The sequence below is a fragment of the Argiope bruennichi genome, chromosome 7 (genome assembly GCF_947563725.1).
Source record: "Argiope bruennichi chromosome 7, qqArgBrue1.1, whole genome shotgun sequence".
Taxonomy (NCBI): domain Eukaryota; kingdom Metazoa; phylum Arthropoda; class Arachnida; order Araneae; family Araneidae; genus Argiope; species Argiope bruennichi.
In genome coordinates, this window is record NC_079157.1 from 89,794,327 (window position 1) to 89,814,309 (window position 19,983).

Here is a 19,983-nt window from a genome sequence, read left to right on the forward strand (position 1 = left end):
TGGGTTTAGAAAAACCACTATTTTCATATTTTGTGATTAATTTCACGAAATAAAATTAATATGCATTTATTGTTAAATTTAATGAATGTATGAGCCTCCTACGGCAACCTGATTATTAATTTAATAATGTCAATCAACTTCGATAACTTATATGACATTACATCATACAAAAATAATATTTGCACAATAAACAGTGAATTTTGAATGCTTAGCTATAAGTGCAGGATTTTGAAATTCATCAAGGAATAAAATTGAAGAAATCATTCCAGTTTTTGGGACTGGAGATATGTTAGACAGGGAGAGGCTCAAGCAGGTCAATTTAAAAAATTATTTTTCAAACTTCTTTATTAATTGCTAAATAAATAAGTTTGTAGATATTTATCTACAAACTTAATTAACTCACAGCTTAATTGCTGTCAATTAATTAACACATTTATGATCACCAGAACTCTACTTCAATAACGTTACATATAGATGTGGATGCCAAATTGTCTAGAATCAAAATAAAATAAAAAAAATTTTTAAAGCTTAAAAAATAAAAGATTAACCTAAAGTAAATTTTTTAACATATTAAAAATGTGCATAAATATGAAAATAAACAGATCATCTTATTGAAAGAGGGGTTTCAAAATATGTAGACCAGGGTTGCTAAAACCTAAACCCGTCACTGAAGACAGATAACAGCTAGACGTCATGATTGTTTACATGAGAAAAAAAATTGGGGAAATCGGAGCTGCTGTTGAGGCTGGGGGGGGGGGGTAATAGTTTGGTCATACTAATTATTTTAGATAATTGAAAACTAGGCAACAAATTATGTTTTAAAAATTGTAAAAAAAGCATCAAAAATTTGAATAAAAAAATCAGAAAAATCGGTAAAAGGACAATTTTTTAAAAGTTTCATAACTGTACAATAATAAATCAGTTTTGTACCGTATTTCGGAGGTTATTTCGAAAAACATCAAAATTTCATTTAACTTTTAATTAAAATTTCAAAAAAAAATATTCCGTGGAGTTAATTACCATGTTCTAAAGCATATATGTGCCAAATTTGGCAATTGTGGATCTGGCGACTTATCCTATATAGCGACAAAACATACAGGCATTCATCTGAATAATTAACTAGTCGTCTCCGGCCACCAGCTGTTTTCCCGTGAATATTGGCTGTATTTGATATCAAATTTTTTAGATAACTTCATGTTCCTGATTGCAAAACATTAAAGATGCCCGGTTAATCTATCTTCTATCTTTTGCAGCATTGAAATTTCAATTTTTTATGCGTTTTCTAAAGCTCATATTTGCTACATAAAATCCTTCTTTAGCCTTCAACAACGGAAGAAAATCACGCAACTGAAAATTCAGTAAAGCAATGAGAAAACGATTTAAATTAAAGGACGAAAAGACACTATTAGGCAAAATAATAATAATAATACAGTAGACTCCCGATTATCCGAGCTTGCCGCACTAAGGGTTTTTTTTTTTTTTTTGCTTACAAGCAAAGAGAAAATGCTTCGAAAGCAAGAAGCAAACACAAATGACTGATTTCTTCAAAAAGGTGTAGTTTTACAGTTATGCTTTTGTAATTACATAATACATTACAGTATTAAAACAGTACATATGTCTTAATTTTTCTGTGTATCCTAGACGCCTCTCGTAAGTATATAGCACTTTTCTGTTTTCATTAACAAAATGCATTTTAGGTTAGTTTTGAGTGATATATTAAAATATTAAGCGTTAGTTAAACATTTCCTGCTGTTTATTTTACGTTTTATTGTACATAAAACGATTTTTTCAAAGTTGGATTGACTGTTTTCTCTTTTGCTATACCCGTTTTTAGCTTTTTTCGGATTATCCGCGGCGGCCGCGCCACCCAATTCCGCGGATAATCGGGAGTGTACTGTACTTACCAAAGTGTAGCAAAAATTTACATTTAAAAATTTTAATATAATTAAAAAAACAATATTTTTAAATTTTGAAACTGCTTAAAAATTATTTTTACAATTATAATAATTTTGGAATGTTATTGCGGTAAAACGTCGAAATTCAGTTTAAATTAATAATTAAAAATTCAAAAAAATAATTTCCATTTTTCAAAGTATATGCGTGCCAAGTTTAATAGATCTAACTTGATCTGGCCTGTAGAGCTCCAACACGTGCACTTTCATCTTTATTATTCAGTAAAGACAGAAGTTAGAGAAATAAGGGGGGGGGGGAGTCTTTCTATCAAACTTTCGATTTTTAGATTTCCGTTACTACGCAACACAAGACAGCTAACGGTCTCTTTGAAATAATATTCGTATTTCAACAAATTTTGAGCAATGTACGTAGTGGAACAAGTGCAAATAAAGGCAGACTTGTATTTAAGCGAAATATTATAGTTTTTAATTTGTTTTAGAAATATTCTCAAGGAAAAATGACTCTTGCATGTTCTCAGAAATGCTCTTTCATCATGTAAGGAGGTTCCAAGTATCTGTCCTTTTATTTATGTATTTATTATCTTTCTTGCGTGACTCTAGAAAAAAAATCCCTTTCATTTTCAAAGAGAAATAAAAATGTAATCATCACAGGGTTACCCAAAGACCCTAGAAATGCCAAGACTTTATCGACGCCAGTAAAATCTTAAGGATAAACATAAAAAAAAAAATAGTTTTTCTTCTAATTTAAATTATTGGCTGTATATAAATGTCTGTGAATGTTACAGCGAACGAAGTGAACAATGTACACGAGAATGCTACAATATTTCTTTTCAGAATTGTCAGCAGCCTGAGACAAAATTTAAATCCACGTGTAAAACAATTCTTATTAGGGATAGAGTTTGGGACGGTTTGGTATGAGCGCGGATGGAACCTGGGACCTTGTGGTTCCCAGCCCAGTAACATGACCACAATACAAAAGCAATTGCTCGTGCAGCGTAGCTGTTAACTGGCTTATAAGCTACTCACCACAAGTTAACTATAATGGTCTCGGAGATTTAGGACCGACAAATCCGAGCACTCCGCATAAAAGATAATCATTACTGGCACGTAATCCTCACAAGGAAGGGAAAAAATATGCACGAGATATTGAGGGATCTTCACGAGTCGTCAAAAATAAATAAATAAACATTTCTGAAACTATGCCTTTTTGTCCATCTGTCTGTACATGCAATAACTCGGAAACTGAAAAGTTCAGTTCACTTATATTAACAACGCGTCTTAAAGTAACACTAGGGCTATTTTGAGACAGACCTCGTAATTTTGAGCCACAGTCAGATGACAAAGATAACACCTTAGTTGGCACTCTCTCTTCAAACTTCCTCACCACATTAGTGGGAGGATGTTTGTCCCCGACGTGTTTATCGGGCACTAGACCCACATACACGACGATTCTTTGGTGGAATCGGGTCTCGAACCTGAAACACTCCAGTTCCGAAGCCGATACCTCGCCACCAGACAACCGTGGAAACTGAAAATATGGAGGAATGATATTTGGTATACAGTCTTTGCACTAGAGACCAAAGAGGCATTTATAGATGGAATATGATAAGCGGCAATCTCTTTTTCTGTCAGTCCATATACATCCGAACATAACTCGAGAACGCTATGAGTCATATGAACGAAATTTAGCACACCGTTTTATCATCTTAAAGACATTTACAAAGTAATATACATTCCCACATTGAGAAAATACTTAACCCTTTCGCATACACTGACGTGTCTGCCACGCGCATCGATTTACTGAATTTTAAATTTTAAATCTGCAATTAATTAAGTAAAAGTATTAAGTAATTGAAAATGCAAAAATCACACAGAAATACTTCAATATCTCAAAGTTCCTTGTATTATTGTAGGAATTAAAATAACAATAAATGATCCAGATAGGATGTGTCATCTAATTAGGAATTTAAATAAACTTTTATGTTGAAGGGTTTTGATTGCGTGTGTCATAAAAGTTATTTATATTACCAATAACAGTACATGCTTATTCAATCTTATATCTAATAATATAGTCAAGAATCAGATTAATTATAAATTAAAAGAAATGTTTTTGAATACATGAGAATTTATTAATGACAAAAGATACAGATTTTCACAAAATCATTCCACGATTACAGAAAAATTAATGTAAAAAATTCTATAACTTTGGCATATTCATATATTGTAGAGATATTTGTAAAAATTTTAATAAAACTATTTGCAATCGTAATTTTTAATGCGTGCACCTTTCATTGAAAGTCAAGGCGCCAATCCAATTCTCGCCAAGTATTGTAAACATTTCGGCTGTTTCACTAGACTTGGCATCTGTTATCCTAACTTTGAGTGAATCAATTTTCATCTGGCGTTGCAAACAGTTTGTTCTTTATACAACTCCAAAACTGGTATTGAACATTAATGACAGATTTGAATTCATGCAATAAAAGTAATTGAACTTTTGATTGACGCCATTTTGATTACAATCAAATCTAAAATCACTATTATTATTATTGTATTAATTGCATTATCGGTTGAAATAAAAAAAAAATCTGCTGGAAATCTAAAAATAATTTAAGAACACGACTGGTAGTACTTTCCATAATAAAAATTTTCCATTATTATATTCAATGTTTTTTTTCGTAATAGGTTTCAAGGAAATACTTGATGTTGTATATTTGTTTTATTTTTGTGCCCTCTTTTGTCACTTTTACGGTTTATCCGCGGTTCAAAATATAATTAGTAATTTACTGTATTCCTTACCTATAAAATTTACATCACACAAAAATTATTTTGATTATTAAATTATCACTGAAATAGCTATTTATTATTATTATTTTATTAGTTGCATTATCGGTTGAAATTTAAAAAAAATCTGCTGAAATCTAAAAATAATTTAAGAACACGACTAGTAGTACTTTCCATAATAAAAATTTTCCAATATTATATTCAATGGGTTTTTTTTGTAATAGTTTTCAAGGAAATACTTGATGTTGTATATTTGTTTCATTTTTGTGCCCTCTTTTGTCACTTTTGCGGTTTATCCGCGGTTCAAAATATAACTGGTAATTAACTGTATTCCTTATCTATGAAAATCTACATCACACAAAAATTATTTTGATTATTAAATTATCAAAAAGATAAAACATTGACAAGCTGTTTGGCAATCGAGAAATAAAATTACATTTCAACATGCACAAATCACGATTGCGTTTTATTTTCTTTACGTGCTTAAAAATATTTAACTTGGACCCGTCTACGAGCAATAAAGCGAAGATAATCAAACTCAGAATAACGCATAAAAATTTATGGCTAAGTAATTAATTTGCAAATGGAATTTCGGTTTAACAAACAGCGGTTTGAACTTTTCGTAAGTAGCTATATGAACTTTTAAATTTTATGCATCTACATATACTATGACATGAAATAGACACTGATTTTTTTATTACATATATTTAATGATATGTTTTATATATATGGAAATGGGGTTTTGTTATTCATTTTTCACACATTTTCTGACGTGGTACAATTTAAAAATTTGTACAACTGCGAGTTCCTGATGAAAGTGCAATATTTTGTTATATTCAGACCCTCATTAGATATTTGATCCGATTTGTCCGATCATAGTGATGTACAAATGAACTTTAATTCCAAGCTCCGCGGTATTGTAAAAAAGGAAAAGATTCGTTTGTGATTAAAGAATTTTTTTCTGCTACTGAGCTGACATATATTTATATTTAAGAAATTAAAAATATTACAAAAAGATAAAATTAAAGAGTAAAAGTAAATTATTCAAGGAATAAAAACTAGAAAATAAAAAAAAGTATGAAAAAAACGCTTTTTAATTAACGTAATAAAATGTAAAAAGAATAGTTTTTAAATTCAAAAGCTAGAAATTAATAACCGAAGAAATAGTTACTTTAGCATCATAAAATACTGAAAAATATTCTATAAAGCAAATCAATCCATAATCAATATCATAAAAGTGAGAAATCCTTAACTATCATAATAATAGAAAATTAATAGATATTGTGATTTCTGTAATTTTTTCACTTCTTTGGCTACAGCATCATATTGCAGTTGAAAAAGAAATTTTTATTCTTTTTTGTATGAACCAAAATTCAACGAAAAGAAAATTGCATTTAAGCCAAATTTGGTTGCATTTTGTTTAACAAACTAGTTTTCAATATGAAGAACTATTTTATGAGAATTATCAACATCATACCTAATAATGCAGAGTATTCAAAATATTGGATAAGCCTTTGAAATCGGGACATATATCAGATATATATCAAGACTTAGAATATTTTCGAACATTGAAACAATTTAAGAATATTTTTCTTTTGAAGAAACAAAGGAGGCAATTGCCTCATTTTTTTTTTTTTTTTAAGAAAGGTAATTGCTCCTTTTTTAAGTATTTCGCATATCCTATAATACCTATTATTTTCTACACAACATTCATTGATCCAAATGTCTCAAAAAGGGAATTCATTTAATACGAAACACTAAAATAGGGTGGAAACAAAATATAAAACACAATTTCTGTATTCAAAATTGCAATTAAACATAAAAGAATTCGAGACTCAAAATCGCAATGTTAATAACCGATGCGGTTTTGTGAATGAACATTTAAGTATCTAATATTCATAAAATTAATACATTTAAATATAAAGATTTAAGCATCTAAATATTCATATTTTCAGTTAAAATACAGACAGTTACATTTTCAGGCATTAAAATGATAATGAAACTTTCTAATTGGACCAAATATGCTCCAATTTTTCACTCGAATCACTTTTATTCATTAGGATTACGTAAATTTTGATTTAATTCTACATTGCAAAAATATATTAAATGTGTGATTGCAACTTATAGAAAAATTGAAATGCATAATGCATTTTAATTACGGATAAGTAGATTCATTCATTATAAAAATGAAAACGTTTTTATGAGCTTTTATGCAATTCTGTGACAATATCTCTAATTACTATTTTCATTCATAATCTTAACTCAGAGAAACCATTTAATTTCTAAATGTAAATGTTTAATTTGCAACTAAGTGATAATGCATTTAAGTAATTTAAACGATAAGAGCTTTTATGCGCTTAAATGAGAGAAGTTCTGCATACTTAAATGAAAAATATTTTCACATACTTAAATTAAGAAATATTTTTGCATACATTGTGAGATAATTTTACATACTTAAATGGGAGATATTTTTACATAAATGTATCAGAGATATTTTTACGTAAATGTATCAGATATTTTTAGAAACTTAAAAAGAAAATACTTTTGCATATTTAAATGAGAAGAATTTTTGTATATGAAAACAAAATAACGTACAATTTAAGCAGAAGACAGACAGACCATCAACCCTTTGATGATCGGGCTCAAAATTTCATATATAATTCTAATGTAAATCTAAAAAAGATAATAGTAATCACTTATGTTGGGACCTAATTTTTTTTATATCAAAAATTTTATATTGTAGACTTTCTAATACGAGAAAGTAAAAATACTGATAATTTATTTGTAAAAAATGATTTGAAGTTGATGATGGAAAATTTGTTTAGTTTAGCATTTATTTTATTTTGAATTTTATCTTTAATACTCAACTATGAAAAATTCCCTGATTAATGGAAAAATCAAATTCTCTCAACTCTTAAAAAGACGTTTTGTCATTTCTGACTTTCTTTTTCAGTAATAAACCTCATTGTCTTTGAAACCTTATGTAATTTCAGGTGAAAAATACAATCGGGTTTTTAACCATCTAAAAGCATTAGGAGAGATAATTTGTTTGTTATTTTGAAATTTAATTGGAAATAATTACTTCATTTCAAAATTTCAAAGTAAAAATTCGATTTAATTCTAAAACGAACAACTGAAACTTTGAGCCTTAAAAGGAATTTAACTTTAATAACTTCTGTGAGTTCTACTTAAAAGTTATAAATGAAATAATCAAAAATAATTTCAGAATTCATCTCATTCCATTCAAAACTAAATTCTTTTTTTTTTTTTTTTTGAAAAATAGTCTTTTGTTAATACCATTATAAAATAATATAAATACATAAAAAAAACTTAATAAAGAATCGTTATTTTTTATTTTCCATAGAATATTTTTTTAAAAAAATCGTTTTCTTGATTACTCGAATTCTATAATATTTGATACAAATATTCCCAAATGGCAACAATTGGTTAATAAAGCTGTTTTCCCAGATTTGCTTCGGAATGTTTAAGAAAGATTATTACAACCGGAATTGTTCTGATAAAATCTGACAAAATTTCAAATATTTCAGAGTATTAATATACTAAATGTGCATCAAAAATGCACAAATTTTAAAATAGGCTTATCAATTTAACAAAAAGTATAATTTTTAAATGTTTATTAAAAATTGAAGTATGTTTTACTGTATCATATCACTAAATTTCATAATTTTTTTAGTTATGTCAATGCTTTTTTAAATAATTCCTAGTTTTTTTTTTAAAGGATTAAGTTCTTGGAATTGCTTAGTTATTTTTTTTACTAATTATTACTAAAAAAAAACAATCTGAATATGATCAAAGTTTATGTACAAATAGAAAATTTCTGGATTTGATAAAGTGAAAAAAAATTCTAGCTACATGCATGTCATTTGTTGTTGCTTAACGAATAATTGTTTATACCAAAGTTCCTTAAACAGTGAAATGAGTAGACTTTATAAAGTGGGGGCAAATAATTGAGAAGAAAAAAACAGATAGCGAAATTGGAAGAAGCCAAATTAATGATAGTGTTCCTCATATTAAAACTGATAATAATCAGTCATATCTTTAACTATATATGTTTAGCCGATATATTTTTTTTTTGAGTGATGAATTTAAGTATTTTAAGGTCACACTCTGCATTATGAAGATCTTTATTTAATTACACGCAAATTTAGCGACACATTTCAACACAGTTTTAATGTAGTTAAGATGTTAATGATTAATTTTAGTTTATTCTTTTATTTTAGCAACTTAGTGAAAATGTATGTTTTTATTTATTTATTTCCAGTGAGCATTATGAAAGAAAATAACTAAATAAAATCCATGAAAAGTTAAACATTTTTTAATGCCGATTTCTTTTTTTTACATATAAAGGTATTTAATTATTACTTTAGATTTAAAAGAATAATAAGCTTCAAATGAATATACCACTAATTTTTTTATAGGTCCTGTCAAATGGAATAACTAATTAAATGTGAAACTGATATTTCAATATATTATAATAAGAATTCATTATACTTTAATTAATAATGAATTTATTTATTCAATGCAGACGCAAATTGTAGTCCTAATATTTTATAATTCATAGAATTGTGTTTTTTACTAATTTATTTTCAATTAGGCTGATAACATTTCTAAATCAATTTCGCTGCAGCCCTCTCAGCCCAGCGCCCAAGGCCTGCCTAATCGGAAATCTCTATTGCTTTTATTTGAAAAAAATTGAAAAACTATTCTTGATCTGCTAATTGTGGGGGCAGAGTTTGGTTCGTGTACCGAATTATCATTTTTTAGAACATAATCGAAAATTAAGTCATTCAAATATACATTATATACATTAAAATTATAAGTAATCCATACATATCCAAAATGTTCAATTAGTTTTCATTAAATCAATACACTATTTATCCATACTCTAAACAAAAGAAATCATGAATTAAATAGGAAAAATATCTTTGATAAATTAAAGTCTAGACGATAAATTCGTCTAGAATTTATCGGTGCATTTTTAAGGAAAACTCTCTACAATTAGTGCATTTTTAAACAAAGCAATCTAATTTTCGTTAAATTTGTATCCGTGTTTGCATGTTAACATTTTGTAAGTAATTGTTTCTGGCATGTGAATGGTATGAATATATTATATGAACCCGACTTAACAATAAATATACTAACACTTAATGCATACCTATTTCTACCATATCCGGTCAAATGACCGGACTTTGTTTCCTGATTGAATGTATGAAATATGGATGTTAGAAAGGAAATAAATTAACTTCATTATAATTAAACAAAATTGTATATTGTCAATTTCGATTTATTACAAACAAAAAGAAAAAGAATTTTTAATTCATTGCTTATCGCATTTTTCACATATACAGGGTATTTCCATTGTACGTTTTCCTCAAATATATTTTTTACATTTAGAACAAATTTTGATGGTTTTATTTTCATTACAATTTCATATTTGGCATGTCTGACGTTGATAAGAATCTGTAATAGATTTAGGTATAGATCGTTTTATATTTGTTCTTTCTTTTGGGTTGTTCACGGGCTTCTCGAAAATTGGCGGCAAGTTCTACGGCTAACTGGAGTAAAAAATCTTGTCTTGAGATATATTTGTCTGTCGTTTTCTTGAACAAAATCCAAGCATTTATGCAGTTAAATCAATGTGCAATCAACTGAATACAATACGTTGAATACGCATTACATCATAATTTTTGATCCGATAACTTTATAAAGCAATAAATTGTTCCCCTGAAATGACCGGTTCTGGTACATAACGTTATACGACAAATATTACACAAAATAAACAAAGTACAAATTTAAAAAAATAATAGAATATTAACTGTATATAATTCTTAGAAAAAGTCATGAAGTCAAAAGTGCAAAAGCGATAAGATGAAGAATAAGATGCAAAAGTTCATAACCGGTCATTTGATGACAAAATATATGAATTAATTATGAATAGACAGATATGTAGATATTTTTCACAAGGTATGACAAAAAGTAAGATACACACTTTTTAATTAAAAAAATTTTTCAAAGTTTGAAATCCAAATAAGTAACACAATAGTGAATGTATGTGAAATATTTATAATTTGATAAGTTATTAAAGGAAATGGAGTAGAGACGCAGAAATTTAACATAAACAATTCGAAACATCTTCTGAATGAACAAAACAATTCAGCGCGAAAAACCATTGAGGGAAAAAAAAAAATCATTATTTTCGAGTCGAGGCACCAAAAAAACCTTCCTGGAAACATTAATAACTAAAAAGACATAGAATAAAAAAGGGAATAAAACTTACTTTTTCCGGTAGCACAGTACACAAATCCACCGCCTCGCGTCAACGAAATGCCGGCACGCTTTGCACACCCGCTTCCCGCAAACGTCACAGCACAAACCCCTGCGTAAGATCCGTCCCAATCGGGTCCAGCACCCAGCGCAGTAACGGGTCAGGTCGAATCCGTATCCCCCGTCCAGGCTCCGCTTCAGACGCCTCAACTCCACTTTCAGATGGTTGCTACGGAAACACAAACAATCAAAATATTGAAGAAAAAAATAATGACCTCAAGGCGAAGAAGTATTATTCTTAACACACATCCTGAGGGAATCTAATTACCCATGCGAACGAGAAAATATTCCGTTTTGTTTCCAGAATAATCTCTGGCAGTTTATTTACGTAATATTCTTACTTCCTACGGTGTTCGGATTTGATTGATTTGGAGAGAAAAAGCTGCACCAATGCGCAAGTCCGCAAATAGAATCTTGGGAAATATGAAATTTCAGAATATTTTCAACCTTTCATTTGTGTGAAAATCATTCTAATTATTTTTTTTCAATAATTCTAAAATTTCTTATTTATTAATCAATAAATAAGAAGTAAAACTGAATAAAAATTACTTATAAATTATTAAAATATCTTCAGCCTGAAACTGTAAGTAAAATTATTTCTTGTTTTAAAAGTATTTTCTACCAAAGAAATTATGTATTTATAGTTTATCTAATTTACGATAATAATTTTGTTTTCTTATTTCTTTTATCTAGCGGAAGCAAGGTTTTTTTGTTGTTGCTGCTGTTATTTTGGAGTATTAAAACAATTTTAACGTTTTTATAATTACAGAAATATAATAAAAGCATCTTCTGCATTTTTTATATATTTGTCTAATTTATTATTTGTCTAACCATCCGCTCAAAAAAAACTAATGCACTAGTTTGTAAATTTATAAGTTTGAGTTTCAATCAAGAAATACATTTTACATGCAAATTTTAAACAAATTTTTTTATAGCTGTGCGATGTATAATATTTTTAACTATCATCGATACTTCATTTCAGAATGTTCTTCTAAATTCGATACCTTTTTGTATTCGTTCATTATTTTCAGAAATATTTTTGAAATACTTTAGGAACACTACTGAAGATAATTAAAGAAAAATTATTTCAAAGCAAATATATATCGTAATTAATTTAGTATGCAATTATTTAAGAATATATTAAGAACATTACTTCATTAAAGTTCTATATTAAAACAAATTATAGATTTTTTTTGTCAATATTCCGTAAGAACATATCGTTAAAAATAAAATATGCGTCGTTAGGACATGCGCAGTTAATCATCTTTTCCTCTTTTATCGTTCATATGCTTTTAAGAATCGTTTGCGTTCAGTCAAGCGAGCGAGTTGAGTAGTTTATGAAGCGCACGAAACACATGGTTAAAGTTTCGATCACGAAATCGTCTGCAGCATTTAATCTCTTTTTCAGATCAGTATTTCTTCCCTCCCTCTGAGTTTCATTGCCAATGGCACAATGATTGAGTTAGATTGTTCTTTTTCATTGGAATCGATTTTTTAAAATGACTAATTGAAGCAGTGAAATGTGAACTATGGAAATCAACATAATAAGAATGGTAAATATGACTATCATAAGTAGAGGAAGAAATTGTTTCTGTTCCGTGTAATAAGGGTGGCAGTATTGGTTTAGAATTTAAAATGATGCTTGCCTTCAACTTCCTGTTCTGCATTTTATTTATTTTTTATAAATAAAGAGCTGTAATTTGTTTTGAAAATGTTACTGAACAAAATTTATTAATAATAACACTGAAATTTGTTAGATCAAATTGTAGATCATGCACCATAGTGAATTCTAACCCATCACTTAAAATTGAGAAGAAATTATTTATGATATTATACATGTATCTGGACATATGGGTTCAAAGATTCCTTCATAGAGCAAAGTTCCACTTAAAAATACCAATAAAATGAACTTTGTACAACACCTATGGAATATCATCATAAATTTCTTTTCCTGTATATCTTTATTAATTTTTGAAATTAAAACAACTGAAATATTTTTCTCTCCATCTTTTCGAACGCTTTCATAATATGGAACGTTTTGCATGTAGTTTCGTTATAAAGGGCGTCCCAAAATTAATGTAAGATTTGAATTTAAATCCATTCGAGCAGTAAGTGTTGGCAACCCTATAAATAACCCTAGCTGATGGTTTAGGGTTAGTAAAAATGGAACGTTACAAAATAGCACAACGTGTTTTCATTGTCGAACAATATTCCATAAATAATTAAAGTCTGCCTTCCACAGTTCGAAAATTTCGGAATTGGCCCCCTAGATCGTGCAATTTAACATTATTAAATTTCTTTTTGTTAGGTTATTTGTATTCAAAGGTCTGTGCCAGCAAGCGCACAAGAACGCGTGCATTGCAGAAAGAAATTCAACGCTGCATAAAGAAATTCAGCCATATTTATTCAGTAGAAAATTTCGACAAAAGTGTGCGTATGTGTCAGCAAAGCCATGGAGGCCATTTGCCGTATGTCTTATTTCGTACATAACACTACCCTGTGTACTTTACGATTCAATGAAAATATAACAATTTAAAGAGGGAAAAACTGCGTTTTTTATTTCATTCAAATTTTGCGTTAACACGTTGTTCTATCGTGTAACGCTTCATTTTTACTAACGCTAAACTATCAGCTGTCAAATGGGGTTTTTTTTTCAATAGAGTTGCCAAAATTTCACAACACGAATAGTGGTAAATTCAAATCTTGCGTTTATTATCCTTTATATCCTATATATCCTTTATAATGAAGAGGACCTATCTTATAATTTGAACTTTTTCATCCAATCGAAATCAAAATTAAATTTTATTTCTAGGAGTTGTAGTTTTGAGGTCAAGATCCCATACTGAATTTCATTTATCCATTTTGTATCACTTTTGGGTAATTGTATTCAGATGTATAGGAAGATATAGATTGGTAGATAATCGACTTTTTGACGGATTTAATTCGAGATTTCATATAAATCTCCATTTCTAGAACTAGTGTCTAACAATTTCTAGATGATTTCACTTATCTAGTTTGTATAAGAATATTATAGATAAAAAAACCGCAACAAAGGGGTAAAAGAGAGGAATTTTCTTCAAGACATTATATATATTTTGCCCCAAGTTTGATTTCTGCAAAATTTACTAGTTTGAAGTATCATGAGAGCTAGCAGACATCTTTCCAAGCATATTATTTTTTCAGACTCGAAAGATTTGAAATTTGTAAATTCTTCCAATTTTCAAGATAGATTTGTTTTTTGATGATCACTGTACTTTACATAGTTCGATTCGAGACAATAATATTACATATTATATGGACATCAATGAAATGTTTGACGGAAATAAATTTTACAAACAATCATTTTTGTGTGATGGAGATATGTAAATATGCCTTTATGCGGTGGAGTGAACGGAGTTTTTGAACTAACAGGTTCTTAACCACCGAACATAATCATATTTAAAGAAAAATTCACAACAAATTTAGTTATATTAGTAATGAAGTTTATAATAAAATTAGGGCGCGAATTTACATAACAAGAATGAGAAAAATTTTGACTGTTGAGGAGAAATAAAAAAAGGGAAAATTAATAAAAAAAGACAAAAATTAAAATAATGAAAATAGATATACTTTATAACAAAATATATGATTATAACAAAACATGTGGCAATAGATATGTGAAAATCTATTGCCAATAATTTTGAAAAATCAAATATCTCCTTTGTGTTTTAAGATTATTTCATAAAAGTATATAGTCTTGAGATCTATAGCTGTGTTAACTAGCATGCATTTGTCAGTTATTGAATATATTCATTATAAAACTACATATATACAACTACAAGAATTGTTCAGCTACATTTGATAAAGATCTTTACATTTTTTTTTATTGGCTCGTCTTTTTTTTTTATCTTAGTTATTTTCTAGAATATAGTATCATATTTATTAAATCCCATATAATAGTTTGGTTTTATGTATTAGTCTATAAAATTCATAAATCACAAAAATCTGAGGACATAGAGACCTGAATACATATCCCTGGTATTCGGTAAAGATTTATTGAAGAAAAAACTTTCTAATATTGATAATTATCGCAATAAACAATAAACATAATTGATTCATCGAGATTACTTTTTGTTGTTAAGTTTTTTCCCCAGAACAGATCACAATGAGTTAATGATAAATTTTTAGACCGATTTTACCAAATATTCACGGACTTTTTGCTCATTAAAGCTATCATCAGGTTAAAATATATTTCTCCTGGTGTAGTGTAAATGTCTAGAGATAGGGCGAAGCATGTATTTGCATAGTCTTTATCATCTGATCAGATTTCAATATGACACGGAATTTTCAAATAAATGAAAATCATTAATAATTTGGCATTTTTTTCCACTTGTAGGATTTACAATTATATTGGTCTAGGTAGGTAGGTATGAAGGGTTATGTGAGGCCATACTGCACCAATCATAAGATTTAATTTAGGAGTACATTAATACGAACCCATTCAATGAATTATAAATAAATATCAACTGAGATACAAAGCATAAAATATAAAAAATGTAGGAATCAATTGATAAAATTTTAAAATTCCAGGATCACAGAAAAGAAACAATTTTGAAACAAAATAAAATGTGAAGTTAAGGATATGTTGCTTATCCCCCTCCGAATGAACACCAATTCAAACCAAATCCAAGAGATCGGGAAAGATGGGTGCAGTAGCTTCTAAGGGTCAGATTTCTGCCCTGAGCACCCGAGGGCAGAAGTCTGACTTTAGCTCATACGAAGGTGATACTCACATACTCACTTGCACAACCCCTTTTAACAGGGGAGGGGCTCTTTCACACACCTCACAAATAAGGGTAAAGAACAACCATGCCCGAACCAGGACTCGAACCCGGGAAGACGCGCTACCCCTAGGCCAGGACGCTGGCGTGGTTAATGGTATAACTCCACAATGAAACATTGAAAGACATTAAAAAGGTTAAAAGAAACAATTTGATGCAAGTAAAAAGGTGGATAGCTTTTAAAAAGTTGAAAAACCTTGGGTCGTATTTCTCACCCACCAAGTCCGGTAGAGTTAAGGATGTATTGAAGAAACTACCATGATGGGAATGATAAGAAGGGCATTCGATTAAAACATGTTTAATGCTAAGATCAACTTGCCACATTTGGCACTTTGGTGCCCTTTCGCCAAAGATGCCTGCGAGTATAGCGAGTATGTCCTACACCTGCGGCGTGCTAGCTTGACATCAACCTCACCTAAAGGAAGAGTTGGCCATGTTATGTTTAATGCTAAGATCAACTTGCCACATTTGGCACTTTGGTGCCCTTTCGCCAAAGATGCCTGTGAGTATAGCGAGTATGTCCTACACCTGCGGCGTGCTAGCTTGACATCAACCTCACCTAAAGGAAGAGTTGGCCATGTTATGTTTAATGCTAAGATCAACTTGCCACATTTGGCACTTTGGTGCCCTTTCGCCAAAGATGCCTGTGAGTATAGCGAGTATGTCCTACACCTGCGGCGTGCTAGCTTGACATCAACCTCACCTAAAGGAAGAGTTGGCCATGTTATGTTTAATGCTAAGATCAACTTGCCACATTTGGCACTTTGGTGCCCTTTCGCCAAAGATGCCTGCGAGTATAGCGAGTATGTCCTACACCTGCGGCGTGCTAGCTTGACATCAACCTCACCTAAAGGAAGAGTTGGCCATGTTATGTTTAATGCTAAGATCAACTTGCCACATTTGGCACTTTGGTGCCCTTTCGCCAAAGATGCCTGTGAGTATAGCGAGTATGTCCTACACCTGCGGCGTGCTAGCTTGACATCAACCTCACCTAAAGGAAGAGTTGGCCATGTTATGTTTAATGCTAAGATCAACTTGCCACATTTGGCACTTTGGTGCCCTTTCGCCAAAGAAGCCTGTGAGTATAGCGAGTATGTCCTACACCTGCGGCGTGCTAGCTTGACATCAACCTCACCTAAAGGAAGAGTTGGCCATGTTATGTTTAATGCTAAGATCAATTTGCCACATTTGGCACTTTGGTGCCCTTTTGCCAAAGATGCCTGCGAGTATAGCGAGTATGTGCTACACCTGCGGCGTGCTAGCTTGACATCAACCTCACCTAAAGGAAGAGTTGGCCATGTTATGTTTAATGCTAAGATCAACTTGCCACATTTGGCACTTTGGTGCCCTTTCGCCAAAGATGCCTGTGAGTATAGCGAGTATGTCCTACACCTGCGGCGTGCTATCTTCCCATCAACCTCACCTATAGGAAGAGTTGGCCATGTAGCAATGGTCAACATGACATGGTGCAATTTATTGTGAGTCAATAGATCCCCTGTTTGTTTCCAAGTAAACAAACAATGTTATATTGGTATATAGTTCCTTGTCAAAGCCAAATGTATTGAGCTCACAATGTTGAATGACTAAAATACAGATTTATTTTGCCGATAGCAGTAATTTATCGTGCCTTTATTATAAAAACTTTAGGTATTAAATTGTCTAGGAAGAATAATGAATAAGAGAGTAACATAATGGAAGTCAAGTAAGATTATAAAAGTGAAAATTAGAATGAAAGCAGGAATAGAGCGAGTATAAATACAGATTCATTCCTTGATTATCGATGCAAATTTATTCCCTGGTTAACAGTTTGTGAACAATATGTTACGAAAAGTAATGGAAGCGTAATGTCCTGATAAGAATTCCAAGCGAAGAATCGAGATTAAGTTTTAATTCATTCCTTTCGCTTTTCCAGAGTTCACATTCCAGAAGGATATGATTAGCATCGCTGATTTCTGCCCTGCAGTGACATTTTTTAAATCTTTTTTTTTTCAAAAAGAAAAAAAGAATATTTGATGGTTTTTTAGAAACGCCTAGCCCTGAGAAAATTTGATTTAAACAGAAATTCCCTTTTTTTTTTTTTCGAATCCTCTTAATCGATTTATTTTACTGTCATTTTTTAGAAGAGTAATTTGATCTTTTACCATTGTTGCATAGCATTATTTAAAAAAACTTTTTCATATACGAAATAAGAGAAAGTATTGTAATTATGAAAAAATTCGAAGTCGAAACTTTCACGAATCTTCACGTTTCAAACCAACTTAGGTCAGAAAAACACTTTTTTTGAATTATGTTTGTTCATCTGTTTGTAAACACAATAACTGAAAAACGTTTTGAGCTAGAAGAGTGAAATTTAGCATATGGACTTAAAATCAAATTTTCAAAATTCTGTCAAGTTTTGAACAAAATCCATTCAGAGAAAGTATCTGTTTTTTTTCTGTCTGGTTATTCGAGTACAAGTGAACTCAAAACACTAAGAATAAAATTTAGAACATAGACTTAATATCGAAAATGTAACTTCATATTAAATTCTGAACCAATTGTCAAATTACTAACCAACGTCGGTCTGTACTTCCGTATGCATGTAAACGCAATAAATCATTAATGCAATGACTTGAATGGTGTAATATGTTATATGATCTAGTGACTACAAGTTTAATTCGATATAAAATTTTTGTTTTAAGCGGCCAAGAAATATATATGTCTAAATTGCATATTCGGTTTTCTATACATTCGTATTAATTGCATGCTAACGGTTAATTGGAAAAAAAAATACGGGAAAGATTGCACGAGGAGAGGCTCTTTCATAATTATTGTTCACCAACAGCAAATAGTTAATTATACCAAAGTACATTTACTAGAGTTGGATTCGCATCCCCTGGGTTGAGAGTTCGAACCCCGCTGGGAGAAGACTCTCCGTGTACATGGTGGCTGGTGCAAGTATAAATCTGTCGTAGCTACAAAATCCTCCAAAGAGTACTGGATCAGAGGTGATCGTTCTCTGTTTCAGGTCTAAATTACGATCTGTGGAGGAGTGAATGAAATAAATGAATGATGTCCGCCCCGTGAACAAAATTAAGTACATTTAACATTTAAAAATGTAGATACGCTTTAAATTTTGAAGCAAATCCGTTCAGGAATGGACCATCTCAACTTGTGCATCGGGACTCGTGTACATGCGAAAACAAAAACTTGACTTAAATAAATGAAATTTAGTAATAAAATTGTAGTTTCGTGTCAAATATTTAGTTTAATTATTTAAAAAAAAATAGCATACAGCTAAAAAATAAATAGAACTCCAACAGAGCATACATGGTCTTCTTCATTATACTATGAAGCACAAAATGCCCATGTGCAGGCTTCTAAAATTTAAAGTATGTGGACATGTGACATTTATAACCCTGCGCAGTATGCTTTCTTTTTTTTGCGGGAAGAAGATGATATAACACCTTTCAGTAGGAAGTATCCTAGGAAGTTTTGGGAGATAACACTTTCCCTAGTTTTAATGTTGATTGGAATAGAATATCTATCTGAAATTTCTTTACAACTTGTTCCACCAGTTCATCTGCTTACTCATTCCCTTAGTGTCTGTCCTGTGTTGAATTTCACCCATCGTCGCAGCTTAATCCATACGTCAGTTAAAATCTATGAATTTTTATTCAATATTACTGGACACATTTCTTCTTTTATCAAATGAATCCAGACCCTTTAACGTCTGAGAATACCACATGTCTAACGAGTAATTAAAATTATTTAACATGCTACATAATTATACGACATGGATGATGAATATTCTTGACATTTCAAAACTCCAACTTTCACTATAAATAGATTCTACAAATACAAAGCATATCAGTTGCCAGACTTTCATTTTAATGATACAAAGATTGTTTAGGGATGGATCATATCATTTCGAACTAGAATCATATGACAAATACGTCACGTGATTTGTTTCCATCAATAGATTTAAGGTAACTCTTCCACACACCAATGGTAGGACACCTGATATCAATGAATTTTTAAAAAAATATTAAGCTTGTTTTTATAATGAATTTCTAATCTCAAGTCCGATACCAGCTAGTTCAAAATTGGAATTCTGCCATTAGATCACCGTGGCTTTCATATAT

At 30.3% G+C, this 19,983-nt stretch overlaps 1 protein-coding gene across 1 annotated transcript in view; it reads right to left on the bottom strand.

Moving 5' to 3' along the window:
- The window catches only part of LOC129974954 (uncharacterized), a 215,544-nt gene that overhangs the window by 183,065 nt on the left and 12,496 nt on the right, over positions 1 to 19,983 (bottom strand). Inside the window, exon 2 of the mRNA XM_056087772.1 lies at positions 10,993 to 11,208. Within this exon, the coding sequence (XP_055943747.1) occupies positions 10,993 to 11,208 (216 nt within the window). The remainder of the gene's footprint in view (positions 1 to 10,992; positions 11,209 to 19,983) is intronic.